We start from the raw sequence: 23142 nt of genomic DNA, 5'->3' as shown, positions 1-23142 counted from the left end.
ACACGTTGTTTCCCCGCATCTCCCTGCCCAAACCTGGCAGGGCTCCTCTCCCTGCAGTGGCTGTGCAGAGCACCCCGAGAGGCAGGGCCGGGACTGCGTGGAGCTCTGCTGCAGCCCGGCAGAGCCAGCCCCTCCCCACGCACCTGGGAGCCAGAATTTGGGCTGCCCCTTGGCAGCGCAGGGCAGCCCGCGCCCTGTGTCCCGTCTCCCCCCGGTCGCCGCAGCGGAGCGGTCCCGGGGCCCGGCGCTGCTCCGCGGTGAGTCTGTCCGCGTCTGTTTGCGCATGCACCTGTCCGTCCGTCTGTCCGTCCCCGCGCCCCACTCCTCGCCCGTCCGTCCGTCCGTCCCCACCCCCCCGCCGGTCCCCCCGCCGTTACGTAAAGCGGCGGCGCGGCGCCTTTAAGAGCTGGGCCGGGGGCCGGGCGGGCGCGCGCGCCGCCCCGGGAGCTCGCGGCGGCGGCAGGAGGCAGCGGCGGCGGGGTAGGGGGGGGGCGGCGGCGGCGGAGCCGGGGCTCCAGCAGCGCGGCTCGGGGGGCCGCGGCGGGGGGCGGCCCCGGGGGGCTCCCCCGGCGTGCGGGGCCGGGGCCGCGTGCACCATCCGGGGGCAGGGGGCGAGCGGGGCCCCGGGGGTGCCGGAGGGCGGGGGGCTGAGCCCGGGGGTGCCGGAGGGCGGCGGGGTGGCCCCGGGGGTGCAGGAGGAGGGGGGCTTCTCCCGGGGGGTGCAGGAGGCGGGGCTGGGGGCGCTGCCCCGCGGCCAGGAGCTGGTGGCCGCCGGCGGCGGGGAGCCGGGGGGCGGTGGGGGGCCGGGCGGCGGCGGCGGGGGGCCGGGCCGGTGGCACTGGGTGCCGCTGGGGGAGCGGACGGGCCTGCAGGAGTGGGGCGAGCGGCCCGGGCCGGTCACCGCCGTCGGCAGCCCCAAGCCGGGCGCGGAGCCGCGGCGGCCCCGGGAGCGGGAGCGGGGGGCGGCCCGAGCGCGGCGGCGGGCGCGGGGCGCGGAGGAAGCGGCGGCGGGGGAAGCGGGGGGCAGCCCCGGGGCGCAGCCCCCGCGGCGGGCGCGGGGCGAGGTGCGCGGCGAGGTGCGCGGAGTGCAGGAGCACGGCCCCAAAGCCGGGCAGGAGCAGGGCCTGAGCCGGCGGGCGCAGCAGGAGCGGGGCGGGGGGCGGCGGGAGGTGAGCCCCCCGGCCCGCGCCCGCTGGTGGGTGCGGCGGGGCCGGCAGGAGGAGGGGGAGGCCCGGGGCGGGGTGCAGGAGGAGGGCGAGCTCTACCCGGGGGAGCAGGAGCACCCCGGCGGCACCCCCGGCACGCGGACCCCGGCACACCGCCCGAGCCGCAGGAGGGCCGCCCGGGTGTGAGGCCGGGTCCGGCCCCCGGTGCCCGCCGCCCCGCGGGGGATCCCGCCCGGGACCCGGCCGCCGGCGTCGATCGGCGCACCCCGCCCTGGCAGGCGGGCGGGCGCGTCCTGCCTGGCATGCCGGCCGTCTGGAGCGCCGCCGTGCCCGTCCTCTCCCCGCGGTGACACTGCAGACCCGGCGCAGGATGCGGTGGCAGCGGCGGTGAACGGAGAGGTAAGGGGCGATGCGGGGGGGGGGGGGTGGGGTGGGTGTTCGCGGTTTGGCACCGCGGCACTGCCCGGGTCGGCGACTGCCTGTGCCCGTTGCGCCTCGCCGGGCGCTGCTGGCACCGTGCCCTGTGGCACTGCGGGCTGCCGGTGCTGCCATCGCGCCTGGGCGCTGCCGGGCCGCTGAGCCCCAGCCAGCAGCAGAGGCAGGCAGTGGGGTCTGGTGCGAGTGGGTGCCCGCTGCCCTCAAACCCTCCCAAACTGCAGCGGAAGCCGGGGGAAGGTTTTTTTTTCCTGGAGAAAAGGCGGCTTTGCTCTGCTCTTCCTCTTCCCCGGCGCTGAACAGAGGATCCTTGTCCTCCAGGTCCGGCCCCGCGCCCCAGGGTGTCGTGCTGTTGCTGAAGCCCAGGGCAGCGGCGAGGTGCGGAGAGCCTCTGCCCGCAGGCTTGGCGGGCAGCGCCGTGGCTGTGTCCGGCCACGTCACGGCAGGTTTTTCTCTAAACACTCGGGACGCTTTGGGTACTTTTGGTCTTTGTTGGTTTTGGTTTTTTTCTTAATAAAACCTTCAAGTTAAACCTGGTAAGGTGGTGCCGACAGCTCAGTCGAGAATCCCACCTCGCCGGGAGGACCCTGCTCAGCTTCTCCCAGCACAGTCAGACCCCTGGCCCGCTCTGCAAGTGGCAGCTGGGGAGGGGGCTTCCAGGCGGCTGGAGGAGCCCGGGCAGGGGCAGCGTCTCTGCCCGCGGAGCTGCCGCCAGCCGTGGGCTGGAGGCCGTGCCGGGGCTGGGCTGTCTGGGCAGGGCAGGCCGGGGCAGAGCCCTGCGCTGGTGCTTCCCCACGCACTCACCTCCCTGCGGCCGCCTTGGCACGGCATTCCCCGGGGTGCCCCGGTGCCGCTGGGCTCCGGCATCGGCTCGCTGCCCTTCAAGGTGGGTCCCCTCCTTGTCGGGTGCTGCGGGCTCTGGGGGTTTTGCATCCCCCCCTTGCTGAGCTGGCTCAGGGCAAAGCCCTCGAACAAAGTTTTTCAGTGCCGGGCTTTGCAAAACTCTCCTAAAAACAGGACCTGCCCAGAGGGGTGTATCTGAGCAGGTCTGCAGTACCGGGCCCCTCTTTAGGGAGAGGGGCCAGGACAGACCCCAGGTGCTGTGGGCCCACCCCTGGCTGCAGCACTGGTCCTGCTGCCGGCCCCGAGCCCACTGCTGCTGCAGGGAGCGAGGCCCAAAGCAGCCTCTGCATCCCATCCTGCCACGCCGAGACCGAGGGGTGCAGGGTGGGGGCTGTGCAGGCTGTGCAACCTGTTACCAACCCCTGGAGCTACCTGGGCCTCGTTAGCCCGGTATTCGTTAGCACAGGGCGTGGGCCAGCTCTGCCAGTGGGTATGGCTGGGGGGGCTGGCGATGCCTCCCTGCCTCCCTCCTCCTGCAGCTGCCAGCCTGCTGTGCCCACCGTGACTCAGCCTCCCCCCGGGGCGCGGGGGGGCCTCCGTGGGCAGAGGAGCAGCCCCCACAGGACTGGGAACCGCTGCATGCTTGTACGCAAGCCCTGTCCCAACCACTCCGTGGACCAAACCTCGCTCCGTGCCTCAGTTTCCCCTGAGAGGAAGCTCAAGGCCCCATCCTGCCCCTGGAGCACCAGGGTTTTGACTCCAGTCGTGTCTGCGAGGGATGGTAACCAGCTGGGGCAAAGCATCCCAGGGGTCATCACCCACTCGTATGAGGTTTTCGGGGCAAGAGGGGGCTCTGCCCCACATGCAGCCCCTTCTGCGACAGGAAAGCTTTGAGGAGAAAGCCTCACTCCAGCCCTCTGCTGAGCAACCCCAGAGGGGGCACTGCTTATGCTGCAGCCTGGCTAATTACGCTGCTGTCAATTGGAACTAATGACCAGCAGATGCTGGATGGTCTGGCCAGGGTGCTGCTCTGCTCTGGTGCTGGGGAAGAGGGAGGTTTAGCTCCCCTCCCGGGGTCCCACCTCCCCTGCTCCCAGCACCCAGTGTGGAGAGGAGATGCCATAGCATGGACGTGGCTTTGTGCCCGTCTGGCCTGAGACCTGGCAAACTCATTTCATGCCAGCTGCAGCCCACCCCGAGGCCACGTCCTGCAGTGGTGTGGGGATGGGGGTACCGGCAGTAGCACCCCGAGGGGAGAGGGGCCGGTTGGACCTGGGACTCATGCCGGTGCGTCCCCTTCCCCAGCAGGACTGGGGGCAAAGCCCACCCATGCCCTAGGGCGTGATGGGCAGCTCCACAAGGGCTCTTTCAGCTGCCTGGGCAGGGCCGGGGGGTGGCCCTGGGTGCTCCTGGGGTGTCTGGAGGGCCCGGGGTGGGCAGACAGGGGGTGCCGAGCTGGGGGGCCCATCCTGACCTCTCCCTCCTGCTTTGCCCCAGGGGGACCCTGCGGCCGGTGTCACCGCAGCCCTGCCAGCCCCATGGCTGAGCTGTGACGCCGTGCCCCCTCGCACACCGCCCGGCTCGCTGCGACACCGGGGCTGGCACTGCCGAGGGACCCCCGCAGCGCTGCCGCTGCCGCGGCCCAGGTGAGACGAGCGCAGGGGCCGGCGGGTGCAAACCAGCCTGCGCCGGGGCAGGGTGGCAGCGTCCCCGCCGTGGCAGCCCTCTCCCTCTCCCCAGCACTGCCCACGGGCACGGAGCTGAGGGCAGGCAGTGTGGGCAGGGTGCTGGGGGGTGGGGGGGTGCTTTGCCTGCTTGCCCCCCAAAACACTGCGCTCTGCCCCTGCCTTGGCGCAAGAGCTCAGGGCTGAGGTGGGGATCAGCTATGGGGTCGGCAGTTCCTGCCTGTCCCCTGCCCGTGCTGGGTGCTGGGGAGCCGGGAAGTGCAAGACAGGCTCAGCCCGCCCTGGCTCGACCTGCGGAGGGGATTTAGTGGAGGAAAGAGGCTTAGGGAGGGGATTGGGGTTGTGCCGGGGTGGGGAGGGCCCCCCACCCGGCTGCGTCTCTCCTCCCCAGGCGGCTGCTGCTGCAGGCAGGGGCTCAGAGTGGGGGACACTCTGTGCCGGTGGCCAGGACCAGGCCATGGGGCCAGGCCCTGGGAGCCCGGAGACAGCAGCGAGGGGGAACCTGGCACCCCGGCCTCCTCGGCCGCCCCCACCGCAGGGGTCACCAGCACTCCGTGCTGGCCCCCTGAGACCTCCTGCTTGCCCGAGCCGGCTGAGCAAGCAGCATCAGGTGCCAGCACCAAGAGAGGCGAAACACCCACCGGTAAAGGGTCCCACGGGGGGGACGTGGTGCAGTCCTGCGAGGGGCTGGGGACGGTCCCTGGGGAGCCAGGTGGCAGCAGCGTCCCGGGGTTGGGCAGGATGTGGCCGGCAGCCCCGTCTCTGGTGGGAGCGGGTGCGTTTGTACGCGTGGGTATGTGCGTAACCGCATGCCTGTGCCACGGCGGCCGGGCCGGGGAGTGTGTCACCGCAATTTGGGGCCGCCCCCGGGGCCCCGCCAAGGCTGAGCGAGCCAGCCCGGGGTGCCACCGCGGCCGCCCTGTTGCCGCCGCAGCCGGTGAGATCACTTCCAGGCGACACGGCCACCAGGAAGGTGGCAGGAGGGCTGTGACAGCAAGCGGGGTAATGTGCTGGAGGTGAGTGGGGGACCCCATCCCCCTCTGGGAGCTTGTTTTGGGGACCCACTGCTTCGCAGCGTCCTCTGTGTGGGGTGGTGGGCACAGGGGATGCTGCAGCCCCGGTCCCCCGGGGTGCTGGAAGGCATGTGGGGCCACGCGTGGTGTCCCAGAGGGCTGGGGAGGTCCGGTGTCCCCACAGAGGGGAGGGACACCCTGTGGTCAGCGTGAGTGTCACCGCCCTGGGGGGCAGGGGACAGCGTTGCCCTGTCCAGCGGCTGTCATTTTGGGGGGACCCCCCCTGGGGTGGGAATTGCAGGTAGGTCGGGGTGGCATGGCGCAATGCCATGTGTCCCCTTGCAGGGGACCTCGTTCTTTGGGTTTCAGCTGAGCCTGGGCAGGCCAGGAGGACCCGACTCATGGAAGGGGGTGACCCGAATCAATGCTTGGGGCTGTGGGGACAGGTGTCATCCCCTCTCGGCTTGGGGACCCCGCAGCATCGCTCTCACTGGGCAGGCTGGCGAGGGTTTCGGGGCAGCGCGGGGCAGCTGGGGCCGGAGGGAAGGTGGCATAGCACGTGCATCAGTCACCGGCCCGTGGCGTGCCAGCACGGTGACGCCGGCGGGCCGCGCGCGGGGGTGGCTCGCTGCTCCCACGCCGCAGGCTCGGCCGCCTCGGCTTCGTGGCTGAGCTCACCTCCGTGGTATGGCAGGAGGAGCCACCGAGGGGCTGCCCCCGCCCGGCCCCCCCGAGCTGGGGCGGGTGCCCCCCGGGACTGGGGGTGTTTCTCCGGGGGGGGGGGGGGCAGGATGGGCTCGTGCCCCCTGCCCTGGCACGGTGACAGCCTGGTGTCACTCCTCTGGCTATGCCAGGGTCTGGGGGCAGGTGTGGGGGGGCAGGTGCGGGGGGAGCCGTGGGGGCACTTCTGGGGGTCAGGAAGGGGCATTGTGCCCAGTGGCGTTGGCATGAGGAGCAAATTGGTCCCCGGGGCTGTGCCATGCCCCAAAGGACAGGCGAGTCCCAGGGGGGGCTGCAGGCCCCCCCCTTGGTTTCAGCCTCCTTGCAGGCTTGCAGCTGTGGCCCAGGGGGCTCAGAGAGGGGCTGTGGCCGGGCAGTGTGGGGGTGCGGGCCAGTCCTGATGTGCAGGTGGGGGGTTCCCCATCCGGGGGGTTGGCTTCCCAGGGCCACCTGCCTCTGCTGGGGGCCGTGCCTGGTGCAGCGCCCGGCAGGGGTCTGGGAGACCCCCAGCTCCCTGCAAGGGGGTGGGGGGAGAGGATTGACCCTGGGAGGAGTCCTCTGGCGTGCCCCCCACCCCCCATCCCGGCAGCGCCCGCCGGGGCCTGGCTGCTCTCCCAGCCCTGCCGTGCTTGCGCCAACGCTGCCGGGTCGTTGCGGAGCAGCCATCTTTCCAGCGCATCCCATCCCCCTCCGCTGGCGCGGGGGAGCGGGAGGGGTGCTGGGGGTGCTGCCAGCCCCAGAGCCCCCCCACAGCTCCGCAGGTGCCCCCTCACCCACGCCGCTTGCCACAGAGCCGCGGCTGCTGGACGATGCTCCCCCCTCATCCTCCTCCTCTGCCTGGCTGCCCGCACCGCATCCCCGCTGCTGGGCTGCACCGTGCCGGGGTGGGGGGAGAAGGGGGCTGCGAGCGCGGTGCTGGGGCTGGCAGCGATGCCACCGCCTCTCCGCTCAGCTGCTGGAGTGGGGGCAGCAGGCAGGCAGTCGGGCTGCCAAGCCGGGAGGAAGACAGCGGTGCCAGGCTAGGATCGGGGTGAGGATGGGCGCCTGAGGGGCTGCCCCCCTCTTCTCTTTCTCGTCTCCTCTGCATCCCTCCATCCATCCCCCCCTCCCCTCCATCACCGTCGCGGTCACCTTCACCCTCTCGCTGTTTTCCGGAACTGCAGCAACTTTCTGCCATGTGATCCCGAGCCCGGCTCCAGCCCTCGCCACCCCCAGGCAGGCGCGGGCGTCTCTGCAGAGCCCCCCGCTTGCCACCGCGCCGCCACCGCCACCACCGTGCCGGCCATGGGCGAGAGATGCGACTACCAGCGCCTGAGCAGCGCCGAGGAGGAGGAGGAGATGCTCGGCCCCCTGCCCCACAGCTTCTCGGACAGCACCGGGCAGCGGGCCCTGCGGCCGGGCAGCGGGCGCCCTGCGCCATCGCCCCGGCAGGACGTCGCCCCGGGCATGCCGTGCCGGCGGGTCAGTGCAGGGGGAGCTGGCGGGGGGGAGCGGTGGGGGGCACCCAGCTGGGCTGGGTGTCCCCAAGAGGGGCAGGGTCCTGCTGTGGGGCGTAGGTTGGCGGCTGGCGTGGGGCTGGGGGGGTCCCCGCATGGCATCTCCCCTCTCTGGCACTCGCGGTACCCCGCAGCATCTGGGGTGGCATGGGGACAGCACCCCCCCTGCATGGCTGTGCTCCTGTCCCGACCCGCGGGAGTGGGGCTGCCTGCTGCGTCTTGCTGGGGAAACTGAGGCACAGGGGAGGGGTGTGCAGCAGCGTGGCTCGGCCGGGCCTGGCACAGCTCGGGGCGGGACCCGGTGCCCGGCACAGGATGGTGTCACCCGGTGGCAGCACCTCATCCAGCCGGTGGCCCTGCGGGCCGCCCTGCGCACGTAGGGGTGTCGGGCTGTGCGTGGGGGTGTTGTGGAGGGGTGTAGGGAGCACAGAGGTGCATGTGGAGGGTGTAGCTGCCTTGGGGTGTAGGGGAGGCGTTGGGGTGTCATCGTGGGTAGGAGTAATTGGGGGGTTTTGGCCACCCATGTGCCAGCTCGGGCGGGTGTGAGTGGCCGTGCGTGATGCGGGGCGAGCGCGGATGTCGCCTGTGCCCCTCCGCCGGCGGGCGGAGGCGAGGAGCGTGCCACGCCGGGGGCGGGCACCCGTGGGCGCGCAGGGATGCGGGCGGCTCCAGGTGTGCGTCAGGCGGAGGCGAGGGAGCAGGCCGGTGCGCTGCCGCCGGCTGTGCCGCGCCGGTGTGTTTGTGCACGTGCGGCCGGGCAGGGCGGTAGCTATGGGGGTGCACGGTGGTGACGTGTGCGTGGGGGGTCGGCTGCGGTTGTGCAGGTGGCAAGAGGTGTGCGGGGTGCCGGGGGTTGCGCCTGTGTGGTCCCGGGGTGCACGTGAGAGTCGTCACCGCCCGTGCATGAGCCTGGGTGCACGTAGGGTGCATCCCCGGGGCTGCAGGGGTGGGTGTGCGAGGCATGGCGTGTGTGCAGGGCATGGGGGGCCGAACGGCACCTGCGCCGGGGGTCTTTGCTGCCTGCCGGATTGTGGGGGCTGGACGGGCATCTGTGACATCCCCCCCCCAGGGTGGGGGTTCGCTGGCAGGACTCTGCTTGCCTGTCTCGGAGCTGAGGTTGCGGTGTTACCCCCTGTGCCCGTGGGTCTATCGCGGAGGGAAGGTGAGGCGCAGAGCCTCCCCCGGCACAGTGGGCAAGGCTGGGTCCCCCCACTCCCTTTTGGAGACCAGTACTCCCAGTGCAGGCGCTGAACTGGGCAGCCTCACCCGGGGTTTGGGTGCGCAGGAGGTGGGCTGGGGTGCTGGAGGCAGCGCGCCAGCCCCAGTGGGTAGCCAGTCCCAGCGGGTGCCAGTACCGGCTGATGAGGGTGATGCACTGTTGCAGGGCAAGGAACCCCCCGCATCCCCGGTGTCCCCTGGGCTGGGGAGCTGGCGCGTGGCAGAGGTTGGTGCCGAGGGCACCGTGCCCGGGTGTCCCCAGTCAATGGGCTTGTTGTGCCAGGCGCCTGTGCCGCTGGGTGCCAGCCGGGATCCCAGCGGTGGAAGCCGCAGTGGAGGCTCCTCGGAGCCTGGGGATGCACTTAACCCCCTCCCGGCTGCCCCCCGGCACAGCGATGGCCACGGTTTGGGGGAGCCAGGCAGGTGGGGGCCACAGCAAAAGGTTGCCGCGGGTCTTCCCTCTCTCACGCCATGGCTGCCGGTGCAGCCAGCTGATCTCCCCAGGGAGCCCGCGGGCGGACAACAGCGCTGGGCTTGGGTGCCAGCTCCGCCAGGGAAGGGGAGCGAGCCCCAGGGTGCTGGTGGCACCCCACGGCAGAGCCCCACGGGGGCTGGCAGCTGGGCAGCGGGTACATTTGCCGAGCCAGAAGCTCCCCCCGCAGTGCCCATTGCCCTGGCGTTGTGCCTGTGGCCTCGGTTGGGGAGCGGAGAGCCGGATGTCTCCTCTCCCTCCCTCCCTCCCTGCTTCCTGGGGGGGAAACTGAGGCCCAGGAACGTTTCCCAAGGCCGGGGCAAGTTTCCATGGAAATGGGAGCGGGGGTCCGGGCTCCCAGCTGCCGGCGCGGGCGCTCGCCGAACAAGGGAGAAAGCGGCACATTGATGGGAGCCCGGCCCCCTGGGCGCGCGTCCCAGCCCCGGCCGAAAATAACCCCTCCCGGGGAGCGCCGCGCAGGCAGCCGGCCGGGACCGAACCCCGCTGCTGGCTGGGGGTCCCCAGGAAGCGGCTCCGGCCAGAGGGGGGTCACCCCCAGCCCTGCCTGCCCCCGCCCCGGCCCCGTTGCGTTGGGGAAGGGGAGGGCTGGCCGGGAGGATCGAGCGCGGACGGAAGGAGAAGGAGAGCCACAGCCCGTCTCCGGCCGACGGACGCCCCGAGCCCCCCTGCCCGCTCCAGGGGTATATATGGGGCAGCTGAGCCCGGGGGGCTACTCTGTAACCCATATGATGGGGCTGCGGGTGCTCCGGCTGCGCTGAGTGGGCTCTGCCGTGGGACGCCGGCGCCAGGGAAGGGACATCGGTCGTGCCAAGGGCCGGCGGCGGGCAGCCAGGCAGGATGCGACGCTTCCAGGCTTTGCGCCGATCCTTCCCCTTCCTCACCCGCTTCCGCCTCTACCGAGTAAGTGCTGACCCCCGCCCCGGGCAGACCCTATGCTGGCCATCACCCGGCCCTGTCCCCATTGCCTGCGGGCAGGGGACCGGCCGTCCCTGGCCAGTCGCGAGCGCACGCTGAAGGCCAGCGGCTGCTTTCGCCCCGCATGCCCCCGTGTGCCCCCGCGTGCCCCCGTGCCCAGCTGCTCGCCGCACCCGCCGTATTTTTAGCCCAGTGCCGAGGGCTGTAATTGCAGTGACGCGGCCGAGGGACCTGAGCGCGGGGGGCGAAGATGCCGGGGGCCACGTCGTCTCCTGGCGGGGAGGAAAGGATGGAGGGGGCTGCCCTGCTGTGGGGCCAGGACGGGTGGTCCCACCTCCCCTCCGGCTCTCGGCAGTGGGAGGCAGAGCCGTGTCCCTTCCCGGAAAGGTGGTGATGAAAGAGGGGGGAGAGCTGGGACAGTGGGCAGGGATGGGGAGTGTTTAGGGGGGGCGTGGGGAACCGTGGGTGAGACCTGGCCCCATCCCCTCCCTCCCCATGCCCTGGCACAGCTAGAGGGGGTGACGCCGGCAGCGCTGGGGTGCCCTGTGCCTCAGCCACAGGGTACCAGGACCCCCCCGGAGGCCCTGATGTCCCTGTCTGCCCCCTCCCTGTGGCTGCCCAGCAAGGTGCCACCACCCATGGTAGAGGAGACGAGCAGTGGGTCTGTGCCCCAGCCCAGCCGGCTGCGTGGGGATGCCGGGGGGCCGAGAGGCAGTGCCGAGGTGGCTGTCCCCTCCCCATTCAGCCCCTCCAGCTGGGCAAAGGGAGCCTGGCAGGCACGGTACCAGGCATGGGGAGCCCCCCGTGCAGGCGCAGTGCCAGGCTGTGGGGTGCCCCTCGGCTGGGGGCTGCTGCCGGGCATGTCCATCCCACGCCCTGAGGCTCTGCACCCTCCCGTGTCCCTGGCCCCGCTGCCGGGGGACAGCCTGTGCTGGAGTGGAGGGGACGGGCTGGTGTTACTACGGGCACGATGGGGCAGGGCAGGAGTCCCTGCCTGCCCCTGGGGGTCCTGCTGATGGGGTGCCTCTTCTGACCCCCCTGGGGAGCTGGAGATGGGCTCAGGAGGTGAACCCCGCTAGCATCCCTCACACCCTACCCAGGCAGCACCCCAGCCTCGGCTCTCAGCTCCTCCGGGTTACTCTCCCAGGGGGGATGCGGCAGAGGGGAGTGGGGCAGGGTCCCCCCTAACCCAGCGTGGTGTCCCGGCAGAGGCTGAGCTGTAGCATGCAGGCGGAGGAGGGCACGGACTGGCTGCTGGAGCTGCTCACCGAGCTGCAGCTGCAGCAGTACTTCCTGCGCATCCGGGATGAGCTCAACGTCACCCGCCTCTCCCACTTTGAGTACGTCAAAAATGAGGATCTGGAGAAGATCGGCATGGGACGCCCCGGTGCGTACATCCTCCCCAAACCTCCCCTGGTACCCCCGGCTGGCTGTGCAGCATCTTTTTGGGAGCCCAGAGGAGCATGCGATCCATGGGGCTGGAGGGGACCCCCACCCCGTGCTGGGTCGGTGACAGTCCCTGTGTCCTGCAGGCCAGCGGCGGCTGTGGGAGGCGGTGAAGCGCAGGAAAGCCATGTGCAAGCGGAAATCCTGGATGAGCAAGGTAGGGATGGGAGAGGGGCAGGTGTGGCAGGGAAACTGAGGCAGACAGGAGGAGCTGGACCTCTCCCCGTGCTCTTCCCTGCTGCCTGGCTCTCCCCATGCTACCGGTCCCTGAGGGCTGGCAGGGAGATGGGCAGAAGCCCCCGGCACGCGTGCCCTGCCTGCAGTGTGACTCTGCCAGCGTGCGCCCTGGTCCCGCGTGGGCTCCTGGGTCACTTCCCGGCAAAGGACGGCCCTGCCACCCCAGCACTTGGGAAATTCATTACCCTCGCGTTATTTGCCTCTTTGCCAGGAAACTCATTTACAGCTAACGAGCCACAGAGCCTGTGCATCTCGCCCCAGCCAGCTCTGTGGGCAGCAGCACTGCCTGGCCCCCTGCCCGCCCCGCTGCCTCGCGGCGAGGGGGCACAGCCCTGTCCCTGCGGGCTGGGGATGCACCGGGGCAGGGGACCTCGGGATGCTCGTGTACGCCCCTGATGCCATCCTGTCCAAAGCTGGTGGTGCTGCTACCCTGGCACCCCCCGGCACCTTGCACCCCCAAAAGAGCAAGGTGCTTGCTAGCTGGGCGCTGGGTCATGGCCTCTCCCCTGCGTGACTCATCTGGGCTGGGACGGGGACGGGACGGGCTTTTAATAGAAGGCTACTCATCCTCGCACCGGGCGCAGAAATGCCACCTCCCACCTCGGCCACATGCCGGGCCCAGCCCCCGCACACCCCGCACGGGTCCTGGCTGCCGAGGCTGGGATGGACCCCGTCCCGTGGGGCACATCGTGGGTCCTGGCACATCATCAGTCCCAGCTGGGGGAGAGGCAGGGAGAGCCCATCCACGTCCCCTCTGGGCTGGTGGTGGCGGCAGCGTGTATTGCAAGGCCCACGTTGCTGTGGGGATGTCACCATGCTCGGCCCAAGCTGAAGGTTTCTCTTGGCTTCGTGCCCGGGCACATTGTGTGGGCGCAGCCTGGCCAAGGAGTGCCCAGGGCCCTCTGGCTACCGGCCTGGTTTGCCGGGGCTGCTGCAGGGCTGCTGTGAGAGTCACAACCCCTTCCCTCCCCATGAATTGCAGCTCAGCGTGCAGGCAGCTGGAGGAGCAGAGCCTACTCCTGCAGCCAGCCTGCCCTGGGTAATCACCAGTTAGGGGTCATCATTAGGTTCCAGAGTGCACAGCCCGGGCAGGGGGTCCTCCCAGCACTGCTCACTCACAGACCCAAAGACCCGGGGTGTCTCTGCGCCCATGTCTCACCTGCCTCCATGTCCCACAGGTGTTCAGCGGGAAGCGCCCTGAGTCAGAGCTGCCACCCCAGCCCCAGAGCACCTTCCGCAAGCCCCCCACACCGCCGCCCCCTGAAGCTGGGGGCCAGAACTCCCTCACCTGCCTTGTGCGGGAGCGGGACCTCTCGCTCTTTGAGAAGCTGGGCGACGGCTCCTTCGGCGTCGTACGTCGTGGCGAGTGGTGCACACCCGCTGGCAAGACGGTGAGGGGGTCACGGGGGGGAGCTGGGCACGGGACCACCCTGGGGGGGGGGAAGATGCTTCGGGGCTCACCCTCGCTTTGGCCATAGCTGAACGTGGCGGTGAAGTGCCTCAAGACGGACGTGCTGAGCCAGCCGGAGGCACTGGACGACTTCATCCGGGAGGTGAACGCCATGCACTCCCTGGACCACAGGAACCTCATCCGCCTCTACGGCGTGGTGCTCTCCCACCCCATGAAGATGGTGAGTGCAGGGGGATGGGGCCGACCCCGATGTCGCCCCATGGGTGCCCCGCATGATGGGGCAAGCAAAGCCAGGCTGGGTCCGCACCCCGAGTCCTCTGCTGGCATCCCCAGGGGGGCACAAGAAGGCTGGAAACCAGCCCAACCAGGGTGCCCCTGGCCTGACCGACCTCCTGTCCCCTCCCCATGGCCCAGGTGACAGAGCTGGCCCCGCTGGGCTCCCTCCTGGACCGCCTGCGGAAGAACCAGGGCCATTTCCTCATCTCCACCCTCTGCCAGTATGCCATCCAGGTGGCCAAGGGCATGGCCTACCTGGAGTCCAAGCGCTTCATCCACCGCGACCTGGCTGCCCGCAACATCCTGCTAGCCTCCAACGAGCTGGTCAAGATCGGGGACTTTGGGCTGATGCGGGCCCTGCCCAAAAATGACGACCACTACGTGATGCAGGAGCATCGCAAGGTCCCCTTTGCCTGGTGAGCCCAGGGGAGGGGGGGACCTGGGGTTGCAGCACCCACGACCTCCTGATGCTCACATCCTTCCCTGCGCAGGTGTGCTCCCGAGAGCCTGAAGACACGCACCTTCTCCCATGCCAGCGACACCTGGATGTTCGGGGTGACCCTCTGGGAGATGTTCACCTATGGGCAGGAGCCCTGGATCGGCCTCAATGGCAGCCAGGTGGGTGCATGGCAGTGACCTGCCCCCCCCCTCGCCCCAGCAGCACCAGGGGGTACCTGGAACCCCCTGACGGCACCGCCTGCCCCACAGATCCTGCACAAGATAGACAAAGAGGGCGAGCGGCTGCCACGGCCCGAGGACTGTCCCCAGGACGTCTACAACGTCATGCTGCAGTGCTGGGCGCACAAGCCTGAGGACCGACCCACCTTCGTGGCCCTGCGGGACTTCTTGGTGGAGGTGGGTGAGAGGGTGGGGAGGGGGACACAGGGGTCCCCGGTGCCCCCATCCCATCAGCTCTACCTGAGTGTGGGCAGAGTTAAGGGTATCGCCGAGGCAGGAGGTGAAGTTGGAGGGCTTGGGCCAGGCAGCTCTGCAGGCTGGAGGTGGCAGGCAGTGACACGGTCACAGCAGGAGGGTCCCTGGGTGCCACCTTGCCCTTGTGGAGCATCCAGGTGCTGCTGGTGCCCTTGCCCACCCCAGGGACATTGCGGCTGGGAAGGGGCTGGGAGTCGTGGTGCTGTCTCCTGACCATTTTTGGGGCTTCTCTGCCCTGTTGTGGGGCTGGGCCTGGCCCCGAAGCTAGGGGGGATGGACATGATGGGGGGCTGCATCCCCTAACCTCACCCCCCCTCTCTCCCCCAGGCCCAGCCCACTGACATGAGGGCACTGCAGGACTTCGAGGAGCCTGACAAGCTGCACATCCAGATGAACGACATCATCACGGTCATCGAGGGCAGGTATTGCACAGGGGGACACAGACCAGCTGCCAGCCTGCATGGGGACGGGGGGATCCCAAGAACTGGGAGGCCACGGGCACTGGCAGAGCTGTGGGGAGCAGGGATGGGGACTGTGCCCCCCCAGCACACCTGGCCGCACACCCCACAGGCGGGCAGAGCTGTCCCTGCTCCCCTGAGAGGCGTGCAATTCCCTGGGTGGCACAGCACTGCGGGGCCACCCCAGCGCGGGGGCACAGCCCTGCCTGCGGGCAGCACAGCCCTGCCCACGCTGCCCACGCTGCCCGCACCGTCCGCCCCCGCTGACTCACCCCACTGCTCCTGTGGGTTTGCCCGGCCTTGCCCCCGGAAACCGTGCACCCCGGGGCCGCTCCCTGCTGATAGCGGCGGGGGACATGCCACCAGCACCCAGGGATGTGCCCCTGTCGCCGGGCTGGGAGAGGCGCTGCGGGCTTGGTACCGCAGCGGCGCGACCTGTCACCCCCTGTGCCATGGGCTTCGCTCCTCGGTCCCTGCCGGCCACGCCGGGGCATGGCCACCTCCCTCCGCCGCCCCGGGGACCCGCGGGCTGGGGGGACCTTTGGTCCCCGCATCCCCATCCCAGGACGTGCCCGTCCCCCTCCAGCTCGGGGACAGCGGGGACCCCCCCGAAGGAGCGCAGTGTCCCTTTGCCCCCCCCCGGCACAGGGTCGGCCGGCCCCCCAGCCCCGGGGGGATGCGGAGGAAGGCTCCGTCCTTCCCCCCTTCCCTCTCCCCGTCCCGGGGCCGGCTCCCCGCCGTTAGTCACGGCCCGGAGGTGAATCAGGCCGGATTTGTGTGTCTGCAGGGACCGGCTTTCTCCCCGGCCGCCGCCGCCAGGGATGACTCTTGCCCAGGGTCTGGCGGTTTAATTGCAGGGAGGGGAGGGGAGGGGAAGGGAAGGGAAGGGAAGGGAAGGGAAGCGGCGTCGGCGGAGGGAGGGAAGGAGGGAGGGAGGGAAGGAGCGGCGGAGGGCGGCGCGGCCGCGGCAGTGCGCCTGCATCGTCCCCGCCGCCGCATCACGGCCGGGCTGGGGGTCCCGCGCCCCCCGCCCCGCCGCCGGCCCCAGGTGAACGGGGGAGGGGGACGGAACGGGAGGGGGGCGGGGGCGGGACGGGGGGACGTGGCCGCGCTGCGGGGTGCCGATGGGTCGGGGAGGGGCGGGAGCGCGGCGGAGCCGGGGCGCAGCCTCCCCTGCCTCAGTTTCCCCGGGGGACGCCGGTCCTCGCTGGCCCCCGGTGGGCACGTTGGGCTGCTGGGTCCGGGCAGGCGGGGTGGGCCCTGCAGCCGGCGGGGTGGCAGGAGCCCCAGCGGCTGCCGGTGCTCCCGAGGGGCCCGGAGGGGAGCTCCGTCCCCGTGCCTCAGTTTCCCCCGGGGGCGGCTGCCCCCCCCCCCCGCCCCCCGCGCTGCCGGCGGGGATGCCCGGGCAGGGAGGGGAGGGCTGTTGGGGGGGGCTCCTCCGGGGGGCCGCATCCGGCCCCGCCGAGGCCGCCCGGGGCACCGTAAACACCCCCCACCCCTTTTCAAGCCCCTGCCTGTCGTTCGGCGGGCGCCGGGCGTGCGTACGTGTGTGTGGGCAGGGGCAGGGACCTACCTGAAGGCCCCCGGGGACCCAGCCGGCCGCGGGAGGGGGCTTTCGGGGGGAAGCCGGGGCAAGAGCCGGAGCGGGTTTGCGCCGGGGGTCCGAGCCCGGATCCGGTGGGACGAGGCTGGGGGAGGGAGCGGAGGGGCCGGCCCGGCCGCAGCATCCCTCCGGCGGGATGCGGCGATGTCGGGGCGGAGGGAGGGCGAGCGGAGGGGACCTCCCGGGGAGGGGAACCGTCTCCCGCCCGGCCCGCCGCGGGTGAGGGAGGGTGCCCGGTGCCGGCGGGGCTCTGCCGCGGCCTCGCCGAGGGGTCCCGGCGCTGAGTAAGGCGGCTGGCTGGCGGCGAGCGGGGAAGGTAAACAGGAAAAGGGCTGAGCTGGTGGCCGGGGGTGACTCACAGGTGACTCCAGGAAACCGTGGGGCCCGTGCCAGCCTCTCCGGGCTGGCACCGCACACCGCCCGCCGCCCCCTGCCCGCGGGGAGCGGGGGGGCCCGGCCGGCAGGGAGGAGGGGGACGTGGTGGGAGGGGGGGATGTGTTAGCGCTGGAGCCCCCCCCATTGATTTGGCACGGGCTGGGCGGGGGGCACGGCTTGGGGTGCCCCTCCCTGCACCCTACCTGTCCCTGCACCCCCCCCCGCCCCGGGCTGGGTGACCGCCCCGTCCCACCCTGGAGGTGACCGCATCTTGGGGCAAGTAGGCGGCTCCTGGCCGGCTCCTGGGGCACGCTGGGCTCTCTGGGGGACCGGGCACCCTAGCCACCCTACTCACACGGCCACGGGAGGTTTTGCAGCTTGAGTCCCCCACGCCAGCCTGCACGGGGCTCACCGATAACATAGGAAGGGAGTGAGAGAGACCCCTCGGCCCCCAGCCCCTCACCGTGCCCCCCGCAGTTTCCTCTGCAGGACTGGGATATTTGAGGATTCATCAGCAGACACCGGGCATGTCCCTTGTGCCGTCCCTGACTGCATGGGGCACAGGGGGGCCAGTGGTGAGCAGCTCGCTGCAGGCATCACCCCGAGGCTCCTGCATAATTTGGGGCAGCTGGGAGGAGGAGAAAGGGGTGCACCTTTTCTGGTGCAAATGGGGAGCTTTGTTCCCCACCGCCCACATCCCCGGCGCCTCCCGGTGCAGGGGCCACGCAGGGTGGGAGGCAGAGCGTGCTGCCGGCACAGGGTTGGGATCCTGGGCGCCTGGGTTCCCCTCCCAGTTGTGCCACCGCCTGCCTGCGTGACCTTGGGTGAGTCACCTCACCTCCTCTCCTGTCACCAGGGCAGGCGCATGTCCTCATCCCATCCCCTCATCAGTAACGAGGTCCTTTTTATTCCTTAGGGCCGAGAATTACTGGTGGCGGGGTCAGAATAAGCGGACCCTAAAAGTGGGCCAGTTCCCCCGAAACACGGTGACCTCGGTGGCGGGGCTGTCGGCCCATGACATCAGCCAGCCGCTTAAAAACAGCTTCATCCACACAGGCCATGGAGACACCAACCCGCAGCACTGCTGGGGGTTTCCCGATAAAATTGATGAGTAAGAAACTTTCTGTCTTCTCTGCATCTCCTGCCTGCTCCCTGCCTTCCCCGCTGCCTGCCGGGCACGGGAGCGAGCCATGGCTTGGCTGGCCGCCCCCCCCCCCCCCCCCCCCTTGAAGCTTCTCTTCCCCCCTGCTGTACTGGGGACAGTGGCTCCGGGTAGGGTCCCCGCGGCTGGACTAACTCCTTCGCCTTTTCTTACTAATGGGGTCAGGGACGTGGGGGGCTGCTCTGCTTGTGGGGGGCTGTCCCGGGGGGAAGCACCTTCTCCCAGCCCCGCAGCCCCTTGTGGCTGTCCTGGGGCAGGGGGAGATCAGTAAGCACCACCCTGGAGGTGGCCGTATTATCCCGATGCTTTTGGGGTGTCCCAGGGCTGCTAAACCCGTGCCTTTCAGCGCTTGTGTGGAGGGAAGCTGTGGCGGGGGTGCAGCCCGGCCCCACGCTTTTAACGGCATGAATTCTCTTAAAAAGGAAAATATGAAAAAAATCCACCAAAATGCTTTTCCCCCCTCCACTCCATCAGGAGAGACCCCAGTTGGTCTGTGATGGGGAGGGGGAGTCGGGTCCCCATGCCCCAGGGCACCCCATGGCCCCCTGCCAGGTGGGACTGGCCAGGCCTGGCATGGGTGCTGGGGGCGGTGGGCAGGGGCACCTTGGCTCGGGGCAGTGGGCATGGGGGGTCTCTGCCAGCGCTGGGCTGGGGGGGACGTGGGAGGGCTGTGTATGGGGGGCAGGATAGGATTTCAAAGTCTGGAAAGCTCCCGCTGGGTAGCCAGCTCCTGCGCCGGGCTCGGCGCAGCCCATCCCCTGGGATCGTGATCTCCGCCACTGTTCGGCATCCCAGCCCCAGGACAGCTCTGCCGGTGCCCTCAGTCCCAGCGTGACCCCCGCCACGGTGCCCCGTGCCACGGGCTGTGCCGGCGGCCCTTGGAGGGCTGAACCGAGGCGCCGTGCACGCGGACCTAGCTCGTGCCCCGGCAGGCCTCCCCGCGCCCCGCTGCGTGGGCACAGGCGCTGGGTACGTGCCGCCCGGGCCGCCGAGAACGCACCGAGCTCGGCACACGCCCAGGCCTTCGGGCTGCGCCGGCTCCCGCCGGCTCTCTGCCTCACCGCGCCTGGCTTGCGATGGCTCGCCCAGGCCTCCTGGCACCCCACCGGCATGCCGTACCGGGGCACCGTGCCCTGGGCGCAGCATCGTGCTGCGGCGGCACCCCGGTGCTGGGGGGTGTCCCGGGCACCACACCCCGCATCAGCACCCTGGGCACGGCACCCTGTTTGCGGTCCCTGGATACGGCGCATCATGCACGTGGAGCCAGAGAGGGGTGGGTGACACTGGGACGGCACCGGGCTCTGCCGTAGCACTGAAAGCCTCTGGGATGGGATGCTCTGATGCTTGTGGGGACGGTACTTGCTGGGACACGGTGCGTGGCGGCGGGGCTGTGAGGTGTCCTGAGGGACGGGGTGTGGGAGGAAAGGGACCCACACGGCCCTCACTGACCCCTCGACACTCTCTCCCCACAGGCTGTACCTGGGAAATCCCATGGACCCTCCTGACATTTTAGGTGTGGACCCAAGCGCTGCCAGACCCACCCAGCTTCCAGGCAGGGCTAAAAGTGAGCAGCTTTTCCCCTTCCCCCTGCCCATCAGCTGCGCAAAGCCCCCATCCCCGTGCCCTGCTGCCAGGGTGATGGGCTTGACCCTCTCCTTTCCATCTCTCTGCTGCCACTTGCTTTTTGCAGACCCAGGGGGGAGCTGGGGTGACAGGGCGCGTTGACACCTGGCCACGTGCCACTACCAGCAGCGTGGGCGGCCAGTGGCTCTGCCCGGCTGGACTCTGCCCCGCTGCCCTTCGTCCAGGTCCCTTGTCCCCTCCCAGCTTCCTGCGGCTGGGCTCTCCGGTACGGGGGATCTCAGCGGAGCCACCACGAGGAGGGAGCTCAGACGCTGTGCATGTGCCGCAGCCCCCCTAAACCTGCAATTTTCCCTTGGGGGGACTTCCCATCAGCATCCTCCCTGCGCCCCACCAGTGATGGGGGACACGACAAAGCATGCACCCCGCTAACGAGCGCCCCGGCCGCCACTTGCTCTGCGCGCTCACCCCGTGCCTCCCCTCTTCTCGGGCTCTCTCTTCTCCCGCAGGGCAGCCGCCTCCGCGCCCGCCTCAGCCTACCGTCCTGCTCACCAGTAAGTCGGGCTTTTTCGGGTGCTGCTCTCCTTCCTTCTTGCCCCCCTTCTTTTCTCTCTTAGCTCCTTTCACCCCCTCTGTCCCCCGGGTACCGCCGTGCACCTATGGGTGATGGCATCTGCAGTGGGGGCGCAGATGCAGAGCAGGGTGGCCAGCCTGGGGCAGGGTGCTGTGGGGCCGTGGGGTGGGGAAGGGTACCCCTGCCCTTCCCCACTCCATGGCCTCCCGGCACCCTGCCCCCTGCCCTGGCATACATCGCTGCGCCCAAGGGGGGAGCAAAGGTGGCTGAAGCTATGGGGCAATTGGGGGGCTTGGGGATGCAGGTGCCCCCCTTTGCGCCCCAGGAATGGGTGCCAGGACCTTCACCATCCCTCTCCGTCCTCTCCTAGAGCCCTGCTACGACCCAGTCAGTGAGGAGGAGGAGGGTCTGCCAGGGGGTCTCCGGAAGCTCTGCCTGAAGAAGCCAGGCACAGGGAAGGGTCTGCGGCCAGTCAAGCCATCGGCACGGGTACCGGGCACCAAGGTGGGCGAGCGGCAACCCGGCCGGCCGGCAAGCGAGGGGCCAGCAGGCGGCGAGGTGACCCTCATTGATTTTGGGGAGGAAGTGCCCCAAGGTAGCCCCTCGCCAGTGGGGGAGCTGACGACCCCATCGTTGGTCAAGCTGGCCATGGAGGCCTTCTCCTTGCTGGACAAGACCCCACCACAGAGCCCCACGCGGGCTCTACCCCGGCCCCTCCACCCCACGCCAGTGGTGGACTGGGACGCCCGCCCCTTGCCCCCGCCACCTGCCTATGATGACGTGGCACAGGACGAGGATGACTTCGAGGTCTGCTCCATCACCAGCCCCCCAAGCCGGCGGGGCAAGACCAACTATGGCTTTGTGGACGAGGGCGAGCGGGGACCGGCGCTGGAGGACAACCTCTTCCTGCCCCCCAAGGAGACCAAGCAGCCCAGCCTGACGCAGACCACTGAGCTCTTCGAGGAGCTGCAGCAGGAGTGCATGAAGAGGCTCAACGTCCCCCTGGGACCGGCTGCCCCCGCTGATGACAAACCCCAAATCCCCCCCCGCGTCCCCATCCCGCCCCGGCCCCTACGCCGCAACGAGCCCGGGCGCTGGTCGGGGGAGCTTTCCCCAGCTTCGGGGGGCGAGGAAGACCGGCCGCCCCAGATTCCCCCCCGGGACCCGCTGTCGCAGCCCACCTCCCGGACGCCCAGCCCCATGGCCCTGCAGGTGGGCTCCCCCCAGCAACGCACCCCGCTCTGCTCCTGCCTCTCCACCTCGCCGGGGAAGCCCATGCCCACCACGCAGAGCTTCGCCCTCGACCCCAAGTACGCCACCCCCAAGGTCATCCAGGCGCAGGGCAAGGACTGCTCCAAGGGACCCTGCATCCTGCCCATCGTGAAGGACGGGCAGAAGGTCAGCAGCACCCACTACTACCTACTGCCCGAGCGCCCTGCCTACCTGGACAAGTACGAGAAGTTTTTCAAGGAGGCCAAAAGCCCCGAGGAGGTGCCGGCATCCCGCCCGGTCACCACAGCCACCGTCCGTCCCATGGTGCAGCAGCCGCCGCCAGACTGCAAGGCCAACTTCTCCTCCAACAACAGCAACCCTGGGCCCAAGTGCCTGGTGAAAGCCTCCTGCAGCCTCCAGAAGATTGTCTACGATGGCCCAGATGGCTACCGCCCCGCTGACAAGATCCGACTGGTAAGTGGCATCCCTGGTGTCCGTGGGCAAGAAGGGGTGCAGTGGCCATGGGCTCACTTGGGCAAGAGCCATCCACACCCCATGCCTCGGTTTCCCCATGTTCAGCCCTCAAGGGGTGGCTATGAGGGGTTTCCCCAGACATGCTGTGGGGCAGAAGCGTCATTGCAACTCCTCAATGGGTATCGCAAGCCCTTCTAACCCGAATTAGCCCTACCCACGGCCCGAGGGAGGGAGAGGAAGGTGGCTGTCACTGCAGTCCCCTTGGGCTCTCCGGGCTGGGTCCATGGTGTCTGCGCCCAAGCCCAGGAGGGGCTGGAGATCCTGGGGATGGTCCCAGCTCCGGGCTGACGGTGCTCCGTGGGGGCAGAGCTGGGATGGGGGGCTCCAGCCACGGGCTCCTCGCTGCCCAGGGGTGGTGGTGGGCACTGACCACGAGCCCCCCCCCCAGGTGCAGGACACTGTGCACGGCGTGACCACCGAAGAGTGCCAGGCGGCCCTGCAGAACCACGGCTGGAGCGTCCAGCGGGCCATCCAGTACCTGAAGGTACCGCATGCCCCCGTCCCCCCACCCTGGCTCCTGCGAGAGTGGTGGCACCCCGTCACCCCCCTCGCCGTGCCCCATCCCCTTGCAGGTGGAGCAGCTCTTCTGCCTGGGGCTGAAGTCCCGCGTCGAGTGCCACCGGGTGCTGGAGATGTTCGACTGGAACCTGGCACAGGCCAGCTCCCACCTCCTCGATCCCTACAGCACCGCCCGCCAGAAGTAGGGGCACGGATGGTTTTTTTTGGGGGGGGTCTCCATGCCACGCTGCTCTTGGCCAGCTAGCACCGTCACCCCTCCTGAGCTCACGTCCTCTCCTCTTCTTACAGGCGGTGACAGCGGGGACGGGGCAAGCTGCATCGGATCCGGAGCAGGCATCTCGCCACGGGGCCACCCCCCCGGTGCCCGCTCCCACCCATGCAACCTGCTGCTGGACTCTGGACTGAGCCCCTGTTTGGGGGACGCGGACACCTCGAAAGGGAGCCTGCCCAGCGCCCCAGACTTGCCAGGGTGCCTGCGCCCTGGCTTCGGCGATGGGCTCCGTCCCCTGGCCACTTGTTGAATTGTTTTTGTAAAGAGAAATGTAATTTTAATATATATATATGTTATATATATAAAAAAAATATTCTATGGAGAGGAGGAGGGTGCCTGTGGCCGTCTCCCAGGTTCATCCCTGCCAACGCACAGGGACAGGCCATGTCTCCATGGGCACCGGTTCCTCCCTGCAGGCAGCCGGGACTGTGACCCGTGGGACCTGCCGCAGGGATGGAGCCCGGGTGCAGGGTGCCCAGGAGGGGATGCACTTGTGCTGTGGTGCCCAGCAGGCGTTGGGGATCCCCAGGGAGCTGTATGACGAAGGCACCCATAAGACCCCCCGG

The 23142-nt window shown here is 69.9% G+C and overlaps 1 protein-coding gene across 5 annotated transcripts; it reads left to right on the top strand.

Annotated features, from left to right (window-relative positions):
* Positions 1 to 1358: 1358 nt before the first annotated feature.
* On the top strand, positions 1359 to 22870 carry TNK2 (tyrosine kinase non receptor 2). 5 transcript variants are annotated; one of them, XM_075507114.1, is made up of 17 exons: positions 1359 to 1565; positions 7026 to 7323; positions 11194 to 11371; positions 11517 to 11587; positions 12846 to 13058; positions 13146 to 13298; positions 13493 to 13770; positions 13846 to 13972; positions 14063 to 14209; positions 14615 to 14709; positions 17640 to 17834; positions 19358 to 19449; positions 19976 to 20020; positions 20411 to 21726; positions 22175 to 22270; positions 22359 to 22486; positions 22594 to 22865. In XM_075507114.1, the coding sequence occupies exons 2-17, from the start codon at positions 7147 to 7149 to the stop codon at positions 22598 to 22600; spliced, it is 3318 nt and encodes a 1105-aa protein (XP_075363229.1). In that variant the 5' UTR covers positions 1359 to 1565; positions 7026 to 7146; the 3' UTR covers positions 22601 to 22865. The 5 variants fall into 5 exon arrangements, with proteins under 5 accessions (XP_075363229.1, XP_075363233.1, XP_075363230.1 ...); XM_075507118.1 differs by lacking the exon at positions 7026 to 7323; XM_075507117.1 differs by lacking the exons at positions 1359 to 1565; positions 7026 to 7323 and adding an exon at positions 9755 to 9969.
* The last annotated feature ends 272 nt before the right edge of the window (positions 22871 to 23142 follow it).

Source organism: Mycteria americana, chromosome 7, assembly GCF_035582795.1.
Source record: "Mycteria americana isolate JAX WOST 10 ecotype Jacksonville Zoo and Gardens chromosome 7, USCA_MyAme_1.0, whole genome shotgun sequence".
NCBI classification, from domain to species: domain Eukaryota; kingdom Metazoa; phylum Chordata; class Aves; order Ciconiiformes; family Ciconiidae; genus Mycteria; species Mycteria americana.
Note: the sequence above shows the minus strand (reverse complement) of the source record. Positions and strands in the feature narration are given on the sequence as shown.